At 40.4% G+C, this 20,074-nt stretch overlaps 1 protein-coding gene across 1 annotated transcript in view; it reads right to left on the bottom strand.

Moving 5' to 3' along the window:
* The window catches only part of LOC132406997 (putative phosphoenolpyruvate synthase), a 201,257-nt gene that overhangs the window by 82,803 nt on the left and 98,380 nt on the right, over window positions 1–20,074 (bottom strand). Inside the window, exons 20-21 of the mRNA XM_059993185.1 lie at window positions 18,625–18,731; window positions 11,476–11,548 (exon numbers count right to left, since the gene is read on the bottom strand). Of these exons, the coding sequence (XP_059849168.1) occupies window positions 11,476–11,548; window positions 18,625–18,731 (180 nt within the window). The remainder of the gene's footprint in view (window positions 1–11,475; window positions 11,549–18,624; window positions 18,732–20,074) is intronic.

The raw sequence follows: 20,074 nt of genomic DNA, 5'->3' as shown, positions 1-20,074 counted from the left end.
AATAGTGTGGAGCAAAATGCAGTGCTTGGAGAATTTTGAAATTCACACTTAACCTTCTAATATCAAAGTCAAATTTAATATCTTATGCACAGGTGCAAAGAAAAACCTACCTGCAGCAGCATCACAAGTACATAGCATCACATAAGCAGCATTCGCAAAAAAACAAAATCGAACATCAGTGTAGACATTTTTGCCATTTTAGACACAAGACATCAGAGCAAAATTAGGCCCTTCGGCCCATTGAGTGTGACCAACCATTCAATCATGGCTGATTTACTATCCCTTTCAATTCCCTTCTCCCCAAATATGCTCTTACTAATCAAGAACCTATCAACCTCTGCTTTAAGTATATCCAATGATTTGGCTTTTACAGTTGTCTACAACAGATTTTAATCAAAGATTTAAATTCTGGCTAGTCTGTACACTATCTTTTGCATTATGTGTAATAATTAAAAAACTACAAACAACAATTCTGAAGTTAGCTTTATTTAAACTGGTTAGAAGAAAAGGCAAATGGATTACCTTTCCAAGCAATGCTGGTGTTTTACAACAATCTGGTGCGCCACATAACCATTGCTGACACCAGGTTTCAATGCTTATTTCAAAAGTATTCCATCACTTAAACTAAAAAACCATTCGCTGTCAGAGTGGGATTAGAATTCCAGCATCTTGATCAATAATCTGTGTCTCTGGATACCAGTTCAGTAATTTAACCACAGAATTGCTACACTCATAATTGTCCAGGAACTAAAACAAGTCTAGTGTATTCCTCTCAAAGACATTGCCAGTTAACACTCTTAAATGTCTTCATCTGGTTTGCCAAATCGGTGGTTTCACAATGTAACTTCAAACCTCCAATCTGCCCTGCCCACCTCAAAATCTGTTTCCCTCATCCGCTTCATCTCCAAAAGCTTTTATAAATACTAAATGAAGGCAACACAGTAAATGAAGCAACAAGGCCTTTGTTTAATGGCTATGTTTCACCTGCCTTACTCACAGGAAAATCTGGAAGTTGAATCTTTAGAGTTGTTGTCAGAGCACTACATGCCAAAATATTAAAATGCCCAATCCCATTAACCTGCACCCGGATCAGACAGCTCCATACCTCTCCCATCCATTACCTATCCAAAAGTCTCTTAAATGTTGAAATCGAACCCACATCCACCACTTCTGCTGGTAGATTGTTCCACACTCACACTACCCTCTCAGTGAGGATGATCCCCCTCATGTTCACCTTAACCATTTCATCTTTCACCCTTAACACACACCATCTAGCGTCATGCAGCCTCAGAGGAAAACTTAGAGGAGATTCCAAGACAGCCTAGGAGGACTAACAAGCCTGTGGCTCACATACAGTTTAGGCAGTGCTCTGAGTGACTTCTTTGCCCATCACCTAAATGGTGTAAGTACAAGGCAGCTGGCCAGAAAAGTCAGGATGGCCTCTTTAGAACAACTACTGGCCAAACCCACCCAGAATGGGATGACATAAATGAGTGGTTCTGCATTTGGACTTGCTCTGATCCTTCTCATCCTTATTTTCCAATTTCCCAATGCTTTGCAATCTCCCCAACTACTGCAATAACCTTCAGCCCGATAAACTTCAATGACTTCTCGTTTCCCCAATTCTGACGCTTCGTATCAATCCTGATTTTATTGCCATATTGTTGATGACTCTAGAAATGCCCCCTTAGTCTCTCTACATCTCCACCCTCCACATACTTCTTAAAAGTTCTCTCTTTAGTCAAGCATTTGGCCATGTATTGGATATATCATTTGGTGGCCTGATGTCTGATACTGCTATGAAATTCCTAAGAGTATTTCACCATGACAGAGGCTCTACAGGAAAGCAAACTTCACATTACTTTGAGTTCTGCTACCGATTATGAAGAATGCAAATCCCACACTGAGGGAGATAAAGCAACACGATAATAGGAGTCCACAACAAAGATGAGAATATCCCTCCATTTCTAACAGTAAATCCACCAGTATGCAAGTCCTGGCTGCGTGCCTATATTTAAAATGATCCGCATGTAAACCAGACTTGCGTAAGTAATTCAAATTCAAATTTCTGCTTCACTCCCTTATCCTCTTCTCTGGACAGGATTGTTCTCATGGGTTGTTATCTTTGGTCTTGCTTTCCAAACACTGGTCACACACTCTATTTTTCACAATGACTGCAATCATTACCACAGTCAAACTCAAGAGCAAACTCTTCTGTTAACTATCTAAGCATTGATTATTTTGTTCTGTGTGTGACAGTGTTAGAATTGCTAAATTTAAGATAATCTCTCTGGATACATACACAGGGCACTTTGGTCATACTGGTTGGTGCTGGATGCTCTAACATCAGCACTACATCGTTATCTCAACACCAGTAGCTTAACCGTCATGTGCAAGCTAGGCAGAAGTACTTGGGGTAGAAGTTCACCCACCCTGACCGCATCTGCACTCAGCAGACAATACGGAACAGGTTATACACCATATCCTCTAACATCAACAGGTCTGAGTTTCAGAAACAGAGTACCACTCACCAGTATGCTCCAAGCTTCAAACTCAAAGCAAATTTATTATTAATATATATATATATATATATATTTCACTATATACTTTGAGATTCATTTTCTTGCAGGCATTTACAGGAAAATAAAACCATAAAATATTGGGGCAGAATTAAGCCATTCAGCCTATCAAGTCTGCTCTGGCATTCAATCATGGATGATTTACTTTCCCTCTCAACCCATTCTCCTGTCTTCTCCCAATAACCTTTGATGCCCTTACTAATCAAGATCCTATCAAATTCCACTTTAAATACAGGACCATAAGAAGTACAATCGAATTTATGAAAAACTATACACAGACCAAACATACACCCTACATACACATAGATGGGCTAAAGAGGGAAACAACTCACGAAGGTAAATGACAAGGTGTTTAATCAGCTGAGGAGTACTGATTAAAACCCACATCGATCATTCCCAAGAAGCAAAGCCATCACTTAATGTAAATCTAGGCCAATTCATAATAACCTGTCTTAGTTGATGTTCGTCAACTTGTCACTAAATGTGCATGAATCGGGGGAGTGGGTGTCTTCAAAGCTGAGTTACTAGGCTGCTGTCTCACACAACTGGCAAATCGCTGGAAGACTTTAACAGGCTTCAGCCCCCAGAATGGAATCAGAGCATGCCGCTCCTCTGTGAAGCCTCCGTGATGGAGAAATGTGTCGACAATGCTCCGCAGAGCTTATCACCAACCAAGTGAGAACGAATCAGGGCAAGGAAGATGGGACTGGTAGGTTGTCGACGTCTACAGACTGAGATGGATTTCTCGGACAGTCATGAAGGAGCTGGAGAGGTAAAGTGACAACAGAAGGGAATTCCAGAAATATGGACCATAGGAGCTGGAAGCATGGGCCAAGAGTGGATTAAGCTGGCATGTTTGTACACAGCTTCCTGCACGGATTAGCAGTTGTCCCTCTGGACCAGTTAGTGAAAGGAAACACGGAAGACTCTAACACTCTTCTAAGAAAGTTACTGTGCAGTGCCAATACTAGAGTAAATGCCAAACTTGTTCTACCAACAGATGCTTAGTTTTTGAGGCATTACGTTTTACTTAATTAAAGATATTAATATAACAGTTCATTAAACACTGGGAATAGAAGGTTAGTGAAATGATTTTTGTATTATTTACGATGCGCAGAAGAAGGCTCTTTTAAGATGGAAGGAACTCAAGATTAGAGGCCGTTCCATATCTTTCAGCCAAAATCTTCTGCATCTCCTTCAAAGGTTCCCTGTAACCCCAAAACACCGCAGAACCTTTGATAGTCCAGTGTGTACTTTCTATGATGATCAAAAAAGCAGGAACTTCCCTACTTAATGGAACTGTCTGGGTCCATATGTTTAATACAAAGGTTAATTAAATTAGATTGCATTACATTTAATTATATTCAAAACTAAAAAAAAATTCAGTAGGGAAAGACAGAAGACTTCATACCAGATGTATCACTGATAGTACAGGTCTAGAATTCCAAATGGAAAAGACTCCTGCACCAGCTTTGTTGGAGGAATGAAAGACTTACAGTATCTGCACAATGTTCTGGGTTGACTTGATAGAGGAAGGTTTGGGGGGGAATTGGGTCCTGTAGAACAATGGAAGCTCATTGCCAAAGCTTGTCATTAAGCCTGTTAAATGCATCCAGTTCTTTTAACATCGTTTGGCCTTTGTCTAGATATACCTAGGCTTCAAGCAATAGAACTTCAATGGTGTGGATTTCAGCACGACATACTGAACAGTCAGTTATCCTCTTATCTAATAGTTCAATGAAGTTATATTCCAGCATTATGCATGCAGAGAGCTGTGGGTTTGGAAGTGTTAACACATTGCAATACTGTCCTGCACCTCTTCACTTCAATGGCTACCCATTACAATTCTACTCCCTATTCTCATTCTGATATGTCTGTTCATGTTCTCCTCTGCTGCCACAATGAAGCCACTCTCAGGATGGAGAAGCAATACCTCATTTTCCTTTTGGGTAGCCTCCAACCTGATGGCATGAAAACTGATTTCTCTAACTTCCAATGATTTCTCCACCCTCCCCCTTCTCTCCTTTTCAATTCCCTATCCTGGCTCCCCTCTTACACTTTCCCTTCTTTCCACCTCCACCACCTCTTACAGGTTCCCTTCGTCCCTCCCTTTCTCCCATGGTCCACCTTCCTCTCCTTTAATCCTTTATCTTTTCCACTTTATCACCTCCCAGCTTCTCCATCCACCTACCTCCCCCTTACCTGCAAGCTTGTTATCGTTTCCCTGCCCCCCTCCCACCTTCTTATTCTGGCTTCTTCCCCCTTCCTTTCCAGTCCTGATGAAAGGTCTTAGCTCAAAACGTAGATTGTTTATTCCTTTCCATAGATGCTGCTTGACCCGCTGAGTTTTTCTGGCACTTTACGCGTTACGCTGAATTTTCAGCATCTGTAGAATCGCTTTGTGTTTATGTAGTGCAATTCAAAGTATTGACATGAAGGAGTTTGGTTCTCCTCTGGAAGAGAAGCACTGAGTGAATGAGTAGTCCGCTTAGTCTCCATCCTCTGCACAACAACTTCCCTCTCTCCCTGATGTCATTCTCCTCTGTCCTCGTGCCCGTGGCCATTCCCATTCATTCCCAAATATCTGTTTGCCCCCCCAAACTCTGGAATCCCTACCTCAAACCTCTTACTATCAACCTTCTTTCTCACATTAAGACACTCCTTAAGCACCACATTTTTAAATAAGCTTTTAGTCGCCAGCTGTAACATTATCTTGTGTGGTTCACTGTCAAAGTGTGGTGAACTACATATACCTGTCTGGACACGCCCCCCCCCCCCCCCCCCCGTTGACTGCTCCTGTGGCTCCTCCCACTGACCGTGGCTCCTCCCAATTGGAGCCTGAGCCCTGCCCTCAGTCTCCAGGATGTAGTACGGTGGTCAATTGCTGCTTGTTCTTTCTTCCAGCCAATAAAAGCCTATATCTCGCCTCACGTCTCGGAGAGTTATTGATGGTGCATCACAAAGTGTGTTCATTAACACTCCCCTGAAGTACTTTGGACTTTCAGGGAGGGTGCTGTGTAAATGCTAATCTGGGGGACGTGCAGACTGTGCCGCTTTTCTGCTCTGATAAATGGACATATGCCAAACAGCTGCTGCTTACTACTGGAATAAAATACAGGGAAAATATGAAACAGGGTTGAATTTAGTCAACTCTTATCTCAGCTGTGTGTGCTCTGTTCCAGAATCTGTGAAATTGAGTATTTAGTAACAATACCTTCTTAAATAATTTAAAGTAACAGCCAACTTGAGAAATCAATGTAGCCATTTTGCACATAGTAAGATGCCACAGGTGGGGACAGGTATGATAAAGTCTTGAGTGGAGATACAAGAGACTACACTGAAGAAGCTGAGCAAACAAAACTTGAGAATTTTGGATAAATTTCTCTATTCAATAGCAAACTAACATCAATTTTAATCTCATTATTTTACCAGTTCACCACCAATGAATTAGATCAAATGAATCAATTTAATTAGTATAAACCATCTTTGAGCACATAAATGCAAAAGGTTGTTCAGGAAACAAAACAGTTTGTTTGTGTCATCACTGAGCTCCTCAGTTCCTGATTTGTTAACTTTCTTATTGTGAAGTCTGTCAAACCCATCAATATTTGCATCACCATTTTTCTGCAAGCCAAACATCCCCACTAGTCAGAAAAAGGAAATAGAGCAAATCCATCACTGAACACTGGGAGTTAACACCTCACTAGGCAACTTGGATCCTTGACTTCCTGACTAATAGACCGCAATCAATAAGATCGCAATTTGTCCACTATGATTACTCTACACATAGGTGATCTATAAGGTTGCTAACTCAGCCCTTACTCTATCCATGAACACTCATAGCTGGATGACCAGACTTTGCTCTAACTCCCACTGGAACTATGTAGATGATACCGCTGTACTATGCCATATTTCAAGCAGTAAGTACAGGAAGGAGACAGAGAGCTTAGTGATATGCTGTCATGGCAACAGCATTTCCCTCATTGTCTACAAAAGAAAAGAGCTGGTCATTGGCTTCAGAAAGGTGGGGAAACGGGTGGGGGGCGGCTGTTGCACATGCACTAATCTACATCAATAGCGTTGAGGTTGGGAGGGTTGAAAAACTCAGATTCCTCAGTGTGAACATCGGCAAAGTAGTCCAACCACTTTGATGTCATAGCCAAGAAAGATCACTAATGCCTTTACTTCTTCAGGAAACTAAAGAAATTCAGCATGTGCCCATCGACCCTTACCAACTTTTATCCGTGCGTGATAGAAAGTGTTCTATCTAGATACGTGGCGGCTTCGTTTGATAATTGCTCTCTGCATGTGACCACGCCTGTTTCGCTGCTGCTGCTACTGTGCGATCGGAAAAATCTCTGGCAGGAAGGCCCCGAATCCTCAGCTTTGCCTTTTGCTTGGCGGCCGGTGCCGGGGTCAAAGCGCTCGGTAGAGATGGTGCTCGGTGCTCAGTGTCAGAGGGCTGGTTGGAGGCTCGAAGTTTTCGGACGGACTCGGAGTTGGCTGTGGTCAGGGCTCCCAGAGTGCTGTATCGGCAAGCTGCGGCGCTGGAGGTTCATGGCAGGAAGAGTTTTTCTTCCTTCTACCGTCTGCGTGAGATGATGGGCTATCTGGACTTTGAGACTTTCTTTTAAACCGTGCCATGGACTGCTCTTTATCAGATTATGGCATTGCTTTGCACTGTTGAAACTATGTGTTATAATCATGTGGTCTTTGTCAGTTAGTCTTTTATCAATTATGGTATTATCTGCACTGTTGCAACTATATATTAACTATGACTATATGTAACTAAGTGGTTTTGTGTGGGTCTTATAGCTTTAGTTTTGTCTGATGGGTTTGTAGTTCCTTTCTGGGGAATGTGCTAAGACGGTAGTGTGATATCGATACGCAGCAGTCTCTCCGGACTCTGGATTGGGGATTACCAAACGTTAAGTGGTTTTTCTTGTGTAGTCTGTTTTGTGCTTTTTCGTGATTTCATTCCAGAGAAAGTTGTCTCATTTTTTAACTGTATTGTACTTGTGGTTTATAAATGACAATAAACTGAACCTGAATCTGAAGAAACTACAGAGAGATGTTGATACAGCTCAGCATATCGCAGGAACCAGCATCTCCTTCATGTCTATATTTCTTGCTATCTCAGTAAAGCATTCAGCATAATCAAAGACCCCACCCACCTCAGACAGTCTTTTTTCTCCCCCCCCCACCCCATCGAGCAGAAGATGCAAAAACTTGAAACTATATATCAGGCTCTGGAACAGCTTCTGTTTCACTGCTATCAGTCCCTTGAATAGACCACTTGTACAATTAAGATGGACTCTTGACCATACATTCTATCTCAATTATGATCTCACACTTTATCGTTTTTAGTGCACTGCACATTTTCTGTAGCTTTTATTCCTTATTTTGCAGTATTATTGTTTTTACCTTAATCTAGATCAATGAACTGGTTCATTATTTCATTTGTATAAGTAGTTGCAAAGACAAGCTTTTCACTGTAATTTGGTACAGATGGCAATAATAAACTAATACTAATATCATCGGAGATTATTAAAGTCCTGCCAACTGGATGATAAACATTCAGGTGCTCTTTTTGGAAAGAGAAGCCATGACAAAAGGCAAATGGGAGAGTTTTGAACCAAGATATGCAGTTATGTTCAGCCAAGAGGATGAGCGAATTACTGTTTTGAACTACAGTGAACTCCACAACAAATGTTTTGCAAACTAATACTCATGAGAGTTACATAGGAATGAAAAAGCTTTAAAAGCTTCAAAGGGATGAGCAAATCTGGAAACATCTAGCATTGATTTTGGTGCAATAATTGTTTGGTGACAATAAAGTAAAGTAAAAAAGCTGAAAGCCCTAAAGATACACATGTCACCCAGACCAGATGAACTGCACCCTAGGGCTCTGAAAGAGGTAGTGTTAGAGATTGTGGTGGCATTAGAAATGATATTTCAAAAATCATTGGACTCTGGCATGGTGCCGGAGGACTGGAAAATTGCAAATGTCACTCCACTCTTTAAGAAAGGAGGAAGGCATTAAAAAGGAAATTATAGTCCAGTTAGCCTGACCTCAGTGGTTGGGAAGATGTCAGGGTCAATTGCTAAAGATGAAGTGATGGAGTGCTTGGTGACACAGGACAATGTAGTACAAAGTCAGCATGGTTTCCTTCAGAGAAAATCCTGCATGACGTACCTATTGGAATTCTTTGAGGAGATTACAGGTAGGATAGATAAAGGGGATGCAACGGATGTTGATAATATTTAGACTTTCATGCCTTTGACATGAGGCTGCTTACCAAGTTAAGAGCCCATGGTATTACAGGAAAGTTACTGACATGGTTAGAGCATTGGCTGATTGGTAGGAGGCAGCGACCGGGATTTAAATGATAGTTTTCTATTTGGCTGCCAGTGACGAGTGGTGTTCCACAAGGGTCGGTGTTGGGACCACTTCTTTTAATGCTTCTTTTAATTTAGATGATGAAATAGATGGGTTTGTTGTCAAGTTTGCAGATGATACAAAGATTGGCGGAGGGGCAGGTAGTGTTGAGGAAACAGGTAAGATGCAAAAAGACTTAGACAGATTAGGAGAATGGGCAAGAAAATGGCGATTTAATACAATGTTGGAAAATGCATGGTCATGCTCTTTGGTAGAAGAAATAAATGCGTGGACTATTTTCTAAACAGGGAGAAAATCCAGAAATCTAAGTTAACTTGCAGGTTGAGTTGGTGGTCAGGAAGGCAATTGCCATGTTAGCATTCATTTCAAGAGGACTAGAATACAAGATGTGATGCTGAGGCTTTAGAAGGCACTGGTGAGGCCTCACCTTGAGTACTGTGAACAGTTTTGTGCCTCTCATCTTAGAGGCACAAATCATACAAGGAATATTTGATGGCCCTGGGTCTGTACTCACTGGAATTCAGAAGGATGAGGGGGGATCTCATTGAAACCTTTCAAATATTGAAAGGCCTAGACAGAGTAGATGTGGAAAGGATGATGAGAGAGTCTAGGATAGAGTGGCACCTTTTCAAAACAGAGATGGGGAGAAATTTCTTTAGTCAAAGGGTAGGAATTTGTTCCCACGGGCAGCTGTGGAGGCCAGGTCATTGGGTGTATTTAAGGCAGAGATTGATAGGTTATTGATTGGACATGGCATCAAAGGTTATAGGGAGAAGGCTGAGAACCCCTGGTTGAGGACAGGAAAAAAAAGATCACCCATGACTCAATGGCGGAGCAGACTCAACGAGTCAGTTGGCCTAATTCTGCTCCTATGTCTTATGGTAATTAAAATAATAAACTGACTGACCATGATAATTATATTTTATATATCCACAATTTACTTTTCTTATACATTTAACTTTACATAAATCTTTCAAACTTTAAAGCATTTTAGTATTTCTTGTTTCAGTTTTGTTTTGAGACATTTAAATACTTCACTTGTACAAATTTCATAAATCGTTGCCCTAAAATTTGAGATACGAAATAAACTTCACTTTTACAGAATTTATGTGGGAAAAAAACTAGATCTTTCACAACTAATACTTCTTGATGCAGTTGTAGCTGATGCAGTCTCAAAAGATTGTGATGTGGAATCATTTTCAGAATCATAAACCCCCATAACACAAGCGTTGTGTGCACTCATATTTTTTAAATACTGGAACACTTTGGGTTATTGAGATCATCTTTGTAGGGATCCTGTGCCTTTAAAGATGACAGTCAATTTTTGCTTGGGTTGGAATACAGTACTCTACAAAAATCTTAGGCACTTATATATGGCTAAGGTGCTTAAGACTTTTGCATAGTAATGTATTTGTCAACATGGAGCAGAGAGAGAGTTTGTAAATCTGACAGCAGCAGCAGATGTTGGGAATGTCAAGGGTGGAGCACCATGGGGAGGGAGTGAGGGGCAGATGGCTGAGAAAGAGTGCCAGAGATATGTACAGACCACCCAGCCTTGAGTCACCAAGAAAGCTCATTTGATTCCAAACAATTAATATATTGTTCATTACCGAATATCTCTCTGGAAATTCCCGCTCCCTCCCCTCTCCCATCACATTTTCCCAACCATGATCCCCCCCACTTCCCACTCTCAGTCCACAATAGCGACCCATATCAGAATCAGATTTTTCATCACTCACGTCATGAAATGCTTTTTGCAGCAGAAGCAGTGGCAGCAGCAGCATAGTGCAATACATAAAATTATCACAGTATGCAATATTTTAGGCACTGCAGCTATATATATGCACCTATGACTTTTCAAGGTTCAAGGTTCATTTTATTGTCTTAGTATGAATGTACAGTACAACTCTGATAGCTGTGAAATACACATGAAAAAGAATCATTAGGGAGCAATGTCTCAGAAAGGCAGCGTCCATTATTAAGGACCTCCAGCACCCAGGGCATGCCCTTTTCTCACTGTTACCATCAGGTAGGAGTATTACAGGACACACTCAGCAATTCAGGAACAGCTTCTTCCCCTCTGCCATCCAATTCCTAAATGGATATTGAATCTTTAGACAGTACCTCGCATTTTTTAAAAATATTCAGTATTTCTGTTCTTGCACATTTTAAAAAATCTATTCAACATACATAATTGATTTACTTGTTTATTATTATTACTTTTATTTTATTTATTATTTTTTTCTCTGCTAGATTACGTATTGCACTAAACTGCTGCTGCTAAGTTAACAAATGTCACGTCACATGCCAGCGATAATAAAACTGGTTTTGAACTTGCAGACCCCAGAATTCCCAACCCTCTCCCCATGGAAAAAGAACAGTGACCATAACAACCCCCACAGAAAAAAAGACCAGCAATAATAACAATCCCTGACCCCCTTTTGCACTGTTCTGTATAATTGTGAGATGGTAGTTTATTATAAGGAAATGACTTACCTGTAATGCATATTCAATGGCTCTCACAAAAGTGCTCATTGTCAGGGGTGTAACAGCTCCAGGCATCATTTCACTGCAATAACCAGAATAGGACTTAATATGTTGTTTTAAAACCAACATGCTATATAGACTTCACTCAAGCTACTCCAACACTGGAGCACTTTACAACCACTAACTACTCAAAACTGAGTAGATTACCTCAGATGTGAGTATCTTTTGTCAATACATGGATATGCCTCAGGATATGTTTAGCTTATTATCTAAATTCAGAAAATACTAAGATAAATAATCAAGACTGTGGAGATGGAATCAGGGTTAGCATATTCGGTTTCCATTAAACAGTTACTTTATTTCTGTCTCTGCTGGTTCCGTCAGACCTGCAAATATCATCCTCTTTTTATTTAAAATTTGGCTCACAACAACAGTAACATACATTTGCATTGAAAACAGAATTTCCAAGCAATTAATGAATTCACATAGATGGAAATGCAAGAGAACATTCACATTTCAATAAAGAGGTGTGAACTACACGGTCCCCCCCCCCCCCCCCGGTAAATAAAACAGTAATTAATTAATGTAATGATATTTTTCTGTGAGTTATGTTTGTTCAATTAATGGAATATGGCAGCACATTGAATTTCTATGGAATAATCATCCTCTCCCATGTGGAAACTGATGGATGATTCCCAAGTCTTCATTTCAGAGGTCTAGGAAATACCATCAATTTCATAAGATCAAGCTCCAGGTTTAGGAGCTTAAGCAGAAATTTGGCGCCACCACAGCGCAGACTTGTTAAAAGGCAGATTGTGTTAAACAGAATACAACCTTTTATGGGTTAATAGGATTGATTTGAAAACACAATTGATATGACATATATGGACTCCCAAACAACACTGGGTAAGACCCAACAGAAAATATCCATTGGATCAACAGAAAGTCAGGGAATAACAAAGTTCCAAGTGACTGAGAATGGAGTTGTTATTTCTCAGACTGAAGAGATTGTATTATGGAGTTATGTAGGGTTCAGTACTAAGAGCACTAGTTAATATACACTCAGTAGCCACTTTATTAGGTCATGAAGTATTATTATCGAAACTCCATTGTGACTTTCACAATTAGCAGTCCAAAATCAATACGATACACTCAAAAGTATTCAGGAAGCAATATCTTTGTTGTCCACTGTTACTGGCCTTTAACATGAAGATTTTATTGGTTAACAAGACCCAAAATGTCTATTACAAGCCGTCTTAAATACGCAAGTGATAGGATTCAGAAGAGAACAGTTTCTGTTGGATCAATATCTGTATCCAACTAGTCAAACATAGCATTTCTTTGTTCAAACTTCAGAAAGTTTTGGTGACAGGAGCAGGCTCTTTCTCCATGCACCCAAGTAAACAGGGTGAGTGAGGAACTGGTGCAATCGGAGAAAACACTACTTGACCCGTTGAGTTCTTCCAGCAGTCTTTTTTTTTTCATATTCGAGCACCTGCAGTCTCTTAAATGTCCAGCTACAAAGGAAAGTTTATTTATGTCGCATGCCAGTGAGGGTTGAAGTTAACTACTGGAATTGTAGTGGAGGAATATTCAATCACAACATTCAAAAGGGAGCAGACAGTTAGAATAGTTTTATTCCAAGTTATCAAGTGTGCTATGATGATTCCTAACTATTAGTAAAATATTTGTAATTTCTGAAACCAAGAATGAGGTTATACTTTATTCTGACAGTAAACTAAGTCTGGGGTGAGAACTAAATATTTAGTTTACAGTATGCCTGTGCTCTGACATGCCACGTGAGGGGAACTTCTGCTCTCAATATTAAGAGTCAGCAGTACAGAACGTGATGCAGTGAAAAATTTCATAAAGCCATATTTTTGGTGTTTGATTTTAGTTTTTTATTCAATAAGTTGGCACAAAAGGCAGATAGCAATAATATCTACATATTGTGGCAGTTGTACAACTGCGATCAAAACAACTATCACACTGTTCATACTTCTAAGCCTTCACAAAGAAATTCAGAGCCAATGTACTGGTTTTGAAATGTATATGTAGTTAGACCATCAGGTATAGGAGCAAAAAGAGGCTATACCCCCGTTGAGTCTGCTCCGCCATTCAATCATGGCCGATTCCATTCTTCCAGTCATTCCAGTCAACTCCCCTGCCTTCTCCCCATACCCTGTGATGCTGTGCAGAGCATTCTGGCAGGCTGCATCACTGTCTGGTATGGAGGGGCTACTGCACAGGATTGAAAGAAGCTGCAGAAGGTTGTAAATCTAGTCAGCTCCAACTTGGGAACTAGCCTACAAAGTACCCAGGACATCTTCAGGGAGCAGTGTCTGAGAAAGGCAGCGTCCATTATTAAGGATCTCCAGCATCCAGGGCATGCCCTTTTCTCACTGCTATCATCAGGTAGGAGATACAGAAGCCCGAAGGCACACACTCTGCGATTCAGGAACAGATTCTTCCCCTCTGCCATCTGATTCCTAAATGGATATTGAATCTTTGGACACTACCTCAAAATTTTTTTTAAATAAACAGTAATTATGTCTTTGCACTTTTAAAAAATCTATTCAACATATGTATACTGTAATTGATTTATTTGTTTAGTATTATTTTTATTTTATTTATTATTATTATTACTGTTTTGTTCTCTGCTAAATTATGTATTGTATTGAACTGCTGCTGCTAAGTTAACAAATTTCATGTCACATGCTGGTGATGATAAACCTGATTCTGATTCTAATAACAACCTATCTCTGCCTTAAACACACCCAATGACTTGGCCTCCAAGGCTGCTCGTGGCAACAAATTCCACAGATTTACCACCCTCTGACTAAAGTAATTTCTACGCATTTCTGTTCTAAATGGATGTCTTGTCCTCTTGTCCCAAACTCCCTTTGCCAAATCTAATTTGTTCAGGCCTTTTAATGTTCGAAATGTTTCTATGAGATACCCTTCATTCTCCTGAACTCCAGGGAATACAGCCCAAGAGCTGCCAGATGTTCCTCATGTGGCAACCCTTTCATTCCTGGAATCATTCTTGTGAATCTTCTCTGAACCCCCTCCAATATCAGTACATCCTTTCTAAAATAAGGAGCCCAGAACTGCACACAATACTCCAAGTGTGGTCTCACAAGTGCCTTATAGAGCCTCAACATCACATCCCTGCTCTTATATTGTATACCTCCAGAAATGAATGCCAACATTGCATTCGCCTTCTTCGCCACTGACTCAACCTGGAGGTTAACCTTTAGGGTATTCTGCACAAGAACCTTTGTATCTCTGCATTTTGAATTCTCTCACCATCTAAATAATAATCTGCCCATTTATTTCTTCCACCAAAGTGCATGACCAGTCAGCCAGAATAGGATCCCTTTATTCCCACTCTCTGTTTTCTGCTGATCAGCCAATGCTCCAACTATGCTAGTAACTTCCCTTTAATTCCATGGGCTCTTATCTTACTAAGCAGCCTCATGTGTGGCACCTTGTCAAAGGCCTTCTGAAAATCCAAGTACACCACATATGCTTCATCTCCTTTGTCTACCCTGCTTGTAATTTCGCCAAAAAATTGCAGTAGGTTAGTCAGGCAGGATTTTCCTTTCAAGAAACCATGCTGGCTTTGGCCTATCCTGCCACTTGCCTCCAGGTGCTTCGTAACCTCATCCCTAGCTATTGATTCCAACAACTTTCCAACCACTGATGCCAGGCTAACAAGCCTATAGTTTCCTTTCTGCTACCTCCCACCCTTCTTAAATAGTGGAGAAACATTTGCAATTTTCCAGTCATCTGGTACTACCCTCAACTCTCTTTTACCCTTTATATACTTAAAAAAGCTTATTAGACACCAGCTTCCTTTCATAATCCATTTTTCCCTTCCTAATTACCTTTTTAGTTTCCTTCCGCAAGTTTTTAAAAGCTTCCCAATCCTCTATCTTGTCACTAGCTTTGGCTTTATTGATTGCCCCTCCTTTTGCTTTTACTTTGGCTCTGACTTCACTTTTCAGCCACGGTAGTGTCCTTCTTCCATTTGAAAATTTATTCTTATTTGGAATATATCTGTCCTGCACTTCCCTCATTTTTCGCAGAGGTTGGAAAGGTTGGAAATTAGCACAACAGCTCCCACAATGTAATAGCCGGTTAATCAAGCCTTGTAATGTTCTTTTTTGTGAGATAAACATTGATAAGATATTGTGGGTAGCAATTTTATTCATTATTTAAATCTGCCTGAGAGAGTCTAGAATTAATGTTCCTAGTCCAAGAGCCCTACAGTCCCCACATCACTACACAGTGGCAATGCATTAATGTGCTGATCACATTGCAATGGCAAATATATTTTCAAAAATGTGTTATTTTATGATGTCTTTTTAGATATCCAAAAGCCAACAAATATTTATTCCGCACTGTTGACACAGTAAGGCTCCTGCTGCATTACAATTTAAAATTGAGCAAACACATGTTTCAGGTTATTTTCATACGTCTGGCACACATATTGTGAGCCATGTACTGACCTAGAGGAGAAGAAATCTCTTCCTTCAAGGAATAGTGAGCCTGTGGAATTCACAACCATGGAGATCGTAGAAGTCAAGTCGCTGAGTATCTTTAAGGGGCAAGAGCAGGAATATAGAATAGGGATGGAGGATCAGCCTTGAAAGGCTCAAAGGGGTTACTCCTGCTTACTATATTAATTTGTGTTTCAAAATTGTTAAGATGATAAACGCAAGAAATTTTGCAGATGCTGGAAATCCAAAGCAAAACACATACAAAATGCTGGAGGAACGCAGCAGGTCAGGCAGCATCTATGGAAATGAATAAACAGTCGACATTCTGGGCCGAGATCCTTCTTCAGGGCTGGAAAGGAAGGGGGAAGATGAGAAGATGCCAGAACAAAAAGGTGGTGGAGGGAGTGGAAGGAGAATATCTAGAAGCTGATAGATGAAGCCAGGTGACTTGGAAAGATAAACGGCTGAGGAGGAAGGATTCTGATAGGAGAGGAGAGTGAACCATAGGAGAAAGGGAAGGTGACCGAGGGGAGGTGATGTGCAGGTGAGGAAGGGTAAAAGGCCAGTGTGGGGAATAGAAGAAGGGAAAGGAGGGAAATTAATTTTTGTTTTGAATCAGAAGGAGAAATTGATATTGATACCATCAGGTTGGAGGCTGCTCAGACAGAATATAAGGTGTTGCTCCTCCAGTCTGAGGGTAGTCTCTATCAACACAAGAGGAGGTTATGGACCCATATGGTTGACTCTGTGGTTAAGAAGGCATATGGTGCATTGGCCTTCATCAATCGTGGAACTGAATTTAGGAGCCAAGAGGTAATGTTGCAGCTATATAGGACCCTGGTTAGACCCCACTTGGAGTACTGTGCTCAGTTCTGGTCGCCTCACTACAGGAAGGAGGTGGAAGCCATAGAAAGGGTGTAGAGGAGATTTACAAGGATGTTGCCTGGATTGGAGAGCATGTCTTATGAGAGTAGGTTGAGCGAACTCAGCCTTTTCTCCCTGAAGCGACGGACAATGAGAGGTGACCTGATAGAGGTGTAGAAGATGATGAGGGGCATTGATCGTGTGGATTCTCAGAGGCTTTTTCCCAGGGCTGAAATGGTTGCCACAAGAGGACACAGGTTTAAGGTGCTGGGGAGTAGGTACAGGGGAGATGTCAGGGGTAAGTTTTTTTACTCAGAGAGTGGTGAGTGAGTGGAATTGGCTGCTGGCAATGGTAGTGGAGGCGGATATGATAGGGTCTTTTAAGAAACTTTTGAATAGGTACATAAAACTTAGAAAAGTAGCAATCTATAGGTAAGCCTAGAAATTTCTGAGGTAGGGACATGTTTGGCACAATTTTGTGGGCGAAAGGGCCTGTATTGTGCTGTAGGTTTTCTATGTTTCTATATCAGAATATTTGGTCACCAGGAAGGTCTGCTTTTAAGATTATGCTAAAAATCCATTCTGCATTTATTCCTTACACTGCGTGCATTATATTGACACAAAGGAGGGAATTTCCACAAAGCTCAAATCTTTAGAGTTACTGGTAGCCTTCAACAATATTGAAGGAAATAACAGTAATCATTTCAGTTCTCACGGCCTTGTAAGGATAGTCAGGTCAAGAGTTCATTTCATTGTAAACACAATGGAGAAGCAGAGGCCATGGTGTTGTCAGTGTTGATTCTTCGGGTGCCTGTGCCAACTGAACTGGGTACAATTTACAAACCTTTGCGCCTGCAGGACCGAGGGCTGAGTGGTGAGCTGCAGACACCTGAGGAAACGACACTCATACGAATAATAACGGGCCAGCAGAGATTACTCAGCTATCGGTGGACAGAACACAACGGAGACTAGTGGCCAGCATGACCGCCAACCTATCAGAACAAAGAGTCGAACCAATACAAGTGTGAGCACTCGGGAGAAACAAAACACAATCGTGCACTGATGATATCCCCTCGACTGGTGAAGCCTAACCTCCTAGCTCGGTGAACAGCCCTACAAAAAAGGTTTTGGATTATTTATTATTCATTATAGATTTCAAGTAACATAAACCTTTTTCCACCAAAATACGTGTGTTAAATTTTCTATTTCACTGGCATGAATCCTGAAAGCTGCGAGGTTGGTAGTACCCATCTCTACACGTCTTTCTGAGGGCTCTCGGTTTGTCGTCTCTCTGGTTCAATCTGAGATGCTCACAAATTCATTGAATGCCAACCTAGATCAAGACTACTAGAAGCAAATTATCTGAAGCTCTCAATTGGGTTGAGAGATGCTAATGTGAATTTCAAAGTCAACTTTAAAAATGTATGTCAAGGAAAGATCTGGCCAGGTGCAATGTCTTAAACAAAATCAAAAGTGGACAAAACTTTATTTGTTTGTGTTAAAATATTTGACTTGTATTGAATTGGAAACTGGAAATTGAGTACAATTTTGATTGACTCCCAACAGCTGATGGCAAATGACAACTCATATCTCTGAAATGACTTACAACACAATTACAGGTGCAGTTTAGAAGGCCATGAAATCCATTGAAGGATAAATACTTAAGTATGATTATAGATGTGAAATGATTACACATCAGGCCAAACTGGTCAAATAGAGCAATTACAGTTATCTACATAAAAACTTCAACACATTTTCAAGAAAGGAAAAGTGGAGATAAGCTGCCTACCCTATATTTGAAGTTGTCATCCATTCATAGTCAGTAGTCATGGCAGAATCAAACTCGTGCATCAATTCAAACTCTGACACGAAATTAAATGACGTGATTGGTCTGGCCTGAAAAGTTAAACAATGACCATGAATATGTTGCTTAATAGAATTAGATACGTGAGCTTAGAAAATAAGATTTGTCTGTTACATCAGTATGCATGTAATAGGATTTCACTTCAAGAATACAATTATAATAATGTATAAGAATATAATATATTGTTATTACTGAATATAATACATACAATAATACAGTCCTGATGAAGGGTCTTTGCCCAAAACATTGACTCTTTACTCTTTTCCATTGATGCTGCCTGGCCTGCCCAGTTCCTCCAGCATTTTGTGGGTGTTATTTTGATTTCCAACATCTGCACATTTTTCTTTTGCTTATAATACATTCACAGTTCAGGTTTTCACTTAAATCTCCCAGTTTGACTTGTGGGATATCAGTCTTCATGTTCAAAGGTCAGTATAAACTTAATAAAACTGCGCCATTTCAAATCGCCTCAAAAGGCAAAAAGCAGCAAATGCTGTTTACGTCAACAACATTTAAGCAGGCACACAAATAGGAAAGGTCTATAGTCCTAATGGACTGGCATAGATGGATATCTTGGTCAGCAAGGATGAGATGGGCAGAATGGCCTGCTCCCATGCTACATTACTCTATGATTAGTTAACAGTTGTTTTTCATTACTGTTGTCTGGAGTATGTGCTGGGACCACTACAATCTTTGATTTATGTTAATGGGTTAGTAGTGAGTACCTAGGATAAAGTGGAATATGGTAAATAATAAATTATTTATAGGACTATTAAAGTTTGGATGAAGACACAGATAGACTAGATCAGGGTTCCCAATATTTTTTATACCATGGACAAAGCCCTGGACTAGATTTTTGGGTAGACAAAGACAAATGGAACTAAAAAGAATAAGGTGAAACAAGGAACTTTGGGAAAAATAAATGATAGGATAAACCAAGCAAATTATTTTTTTAATTCATGACTTTAATTAATAGTTTTCAAATTATCAGGACGCTGATCAAGGATCTTAGTCTGAAACATTGTTTATCTCTCTCAATAGATTCTACTCAGGGTAGCGGGTGGGATATATCCCTGCCAGAGGAGGTGAAAGGCTCTCCTTCCCTCTGCTAGCTTGCAGACTACACTTAGGCAAGATGTAGCACCTAATTAGTCGCCTCCCCCCACTCCGGGTCATGTGAAGCCATGGGAGCAGGTGGCAGATGGTTGCACGAGCAGCTGGTACATATCGTAAGTTCTGATTATGTGATCACTGACATCAGGCAGACTATTAAAGAGTATTGATAATGCTGAGGTCAAATGCCATTTACAAATTTGCTGATGACACAACTATTGTTGGCAGAACTTCAGATATTGACCAAAGAGCGTACTTGAGT

Source organism: Hypanus sabinus, chromosome 17 (assembly GCF_030144855.1).
Source record: "Hypanus sabinus isolate sHypSab1 chromosome 17, sHypSab1.hap1, whole genome shotgun sequence".
NCBI classification, from domain to species: Eukaryota; Metazoa; Chordata; class Chondrichthyes; order Myliobatiformes; family Dasyatidae; genus Hypanus; species Hypanus sabinus.
The sequence above is the reverse complement of the archived record's forward strand: the minus strand, read 5'-3'. Positions and strand labels throughout refer to the sequence as shown.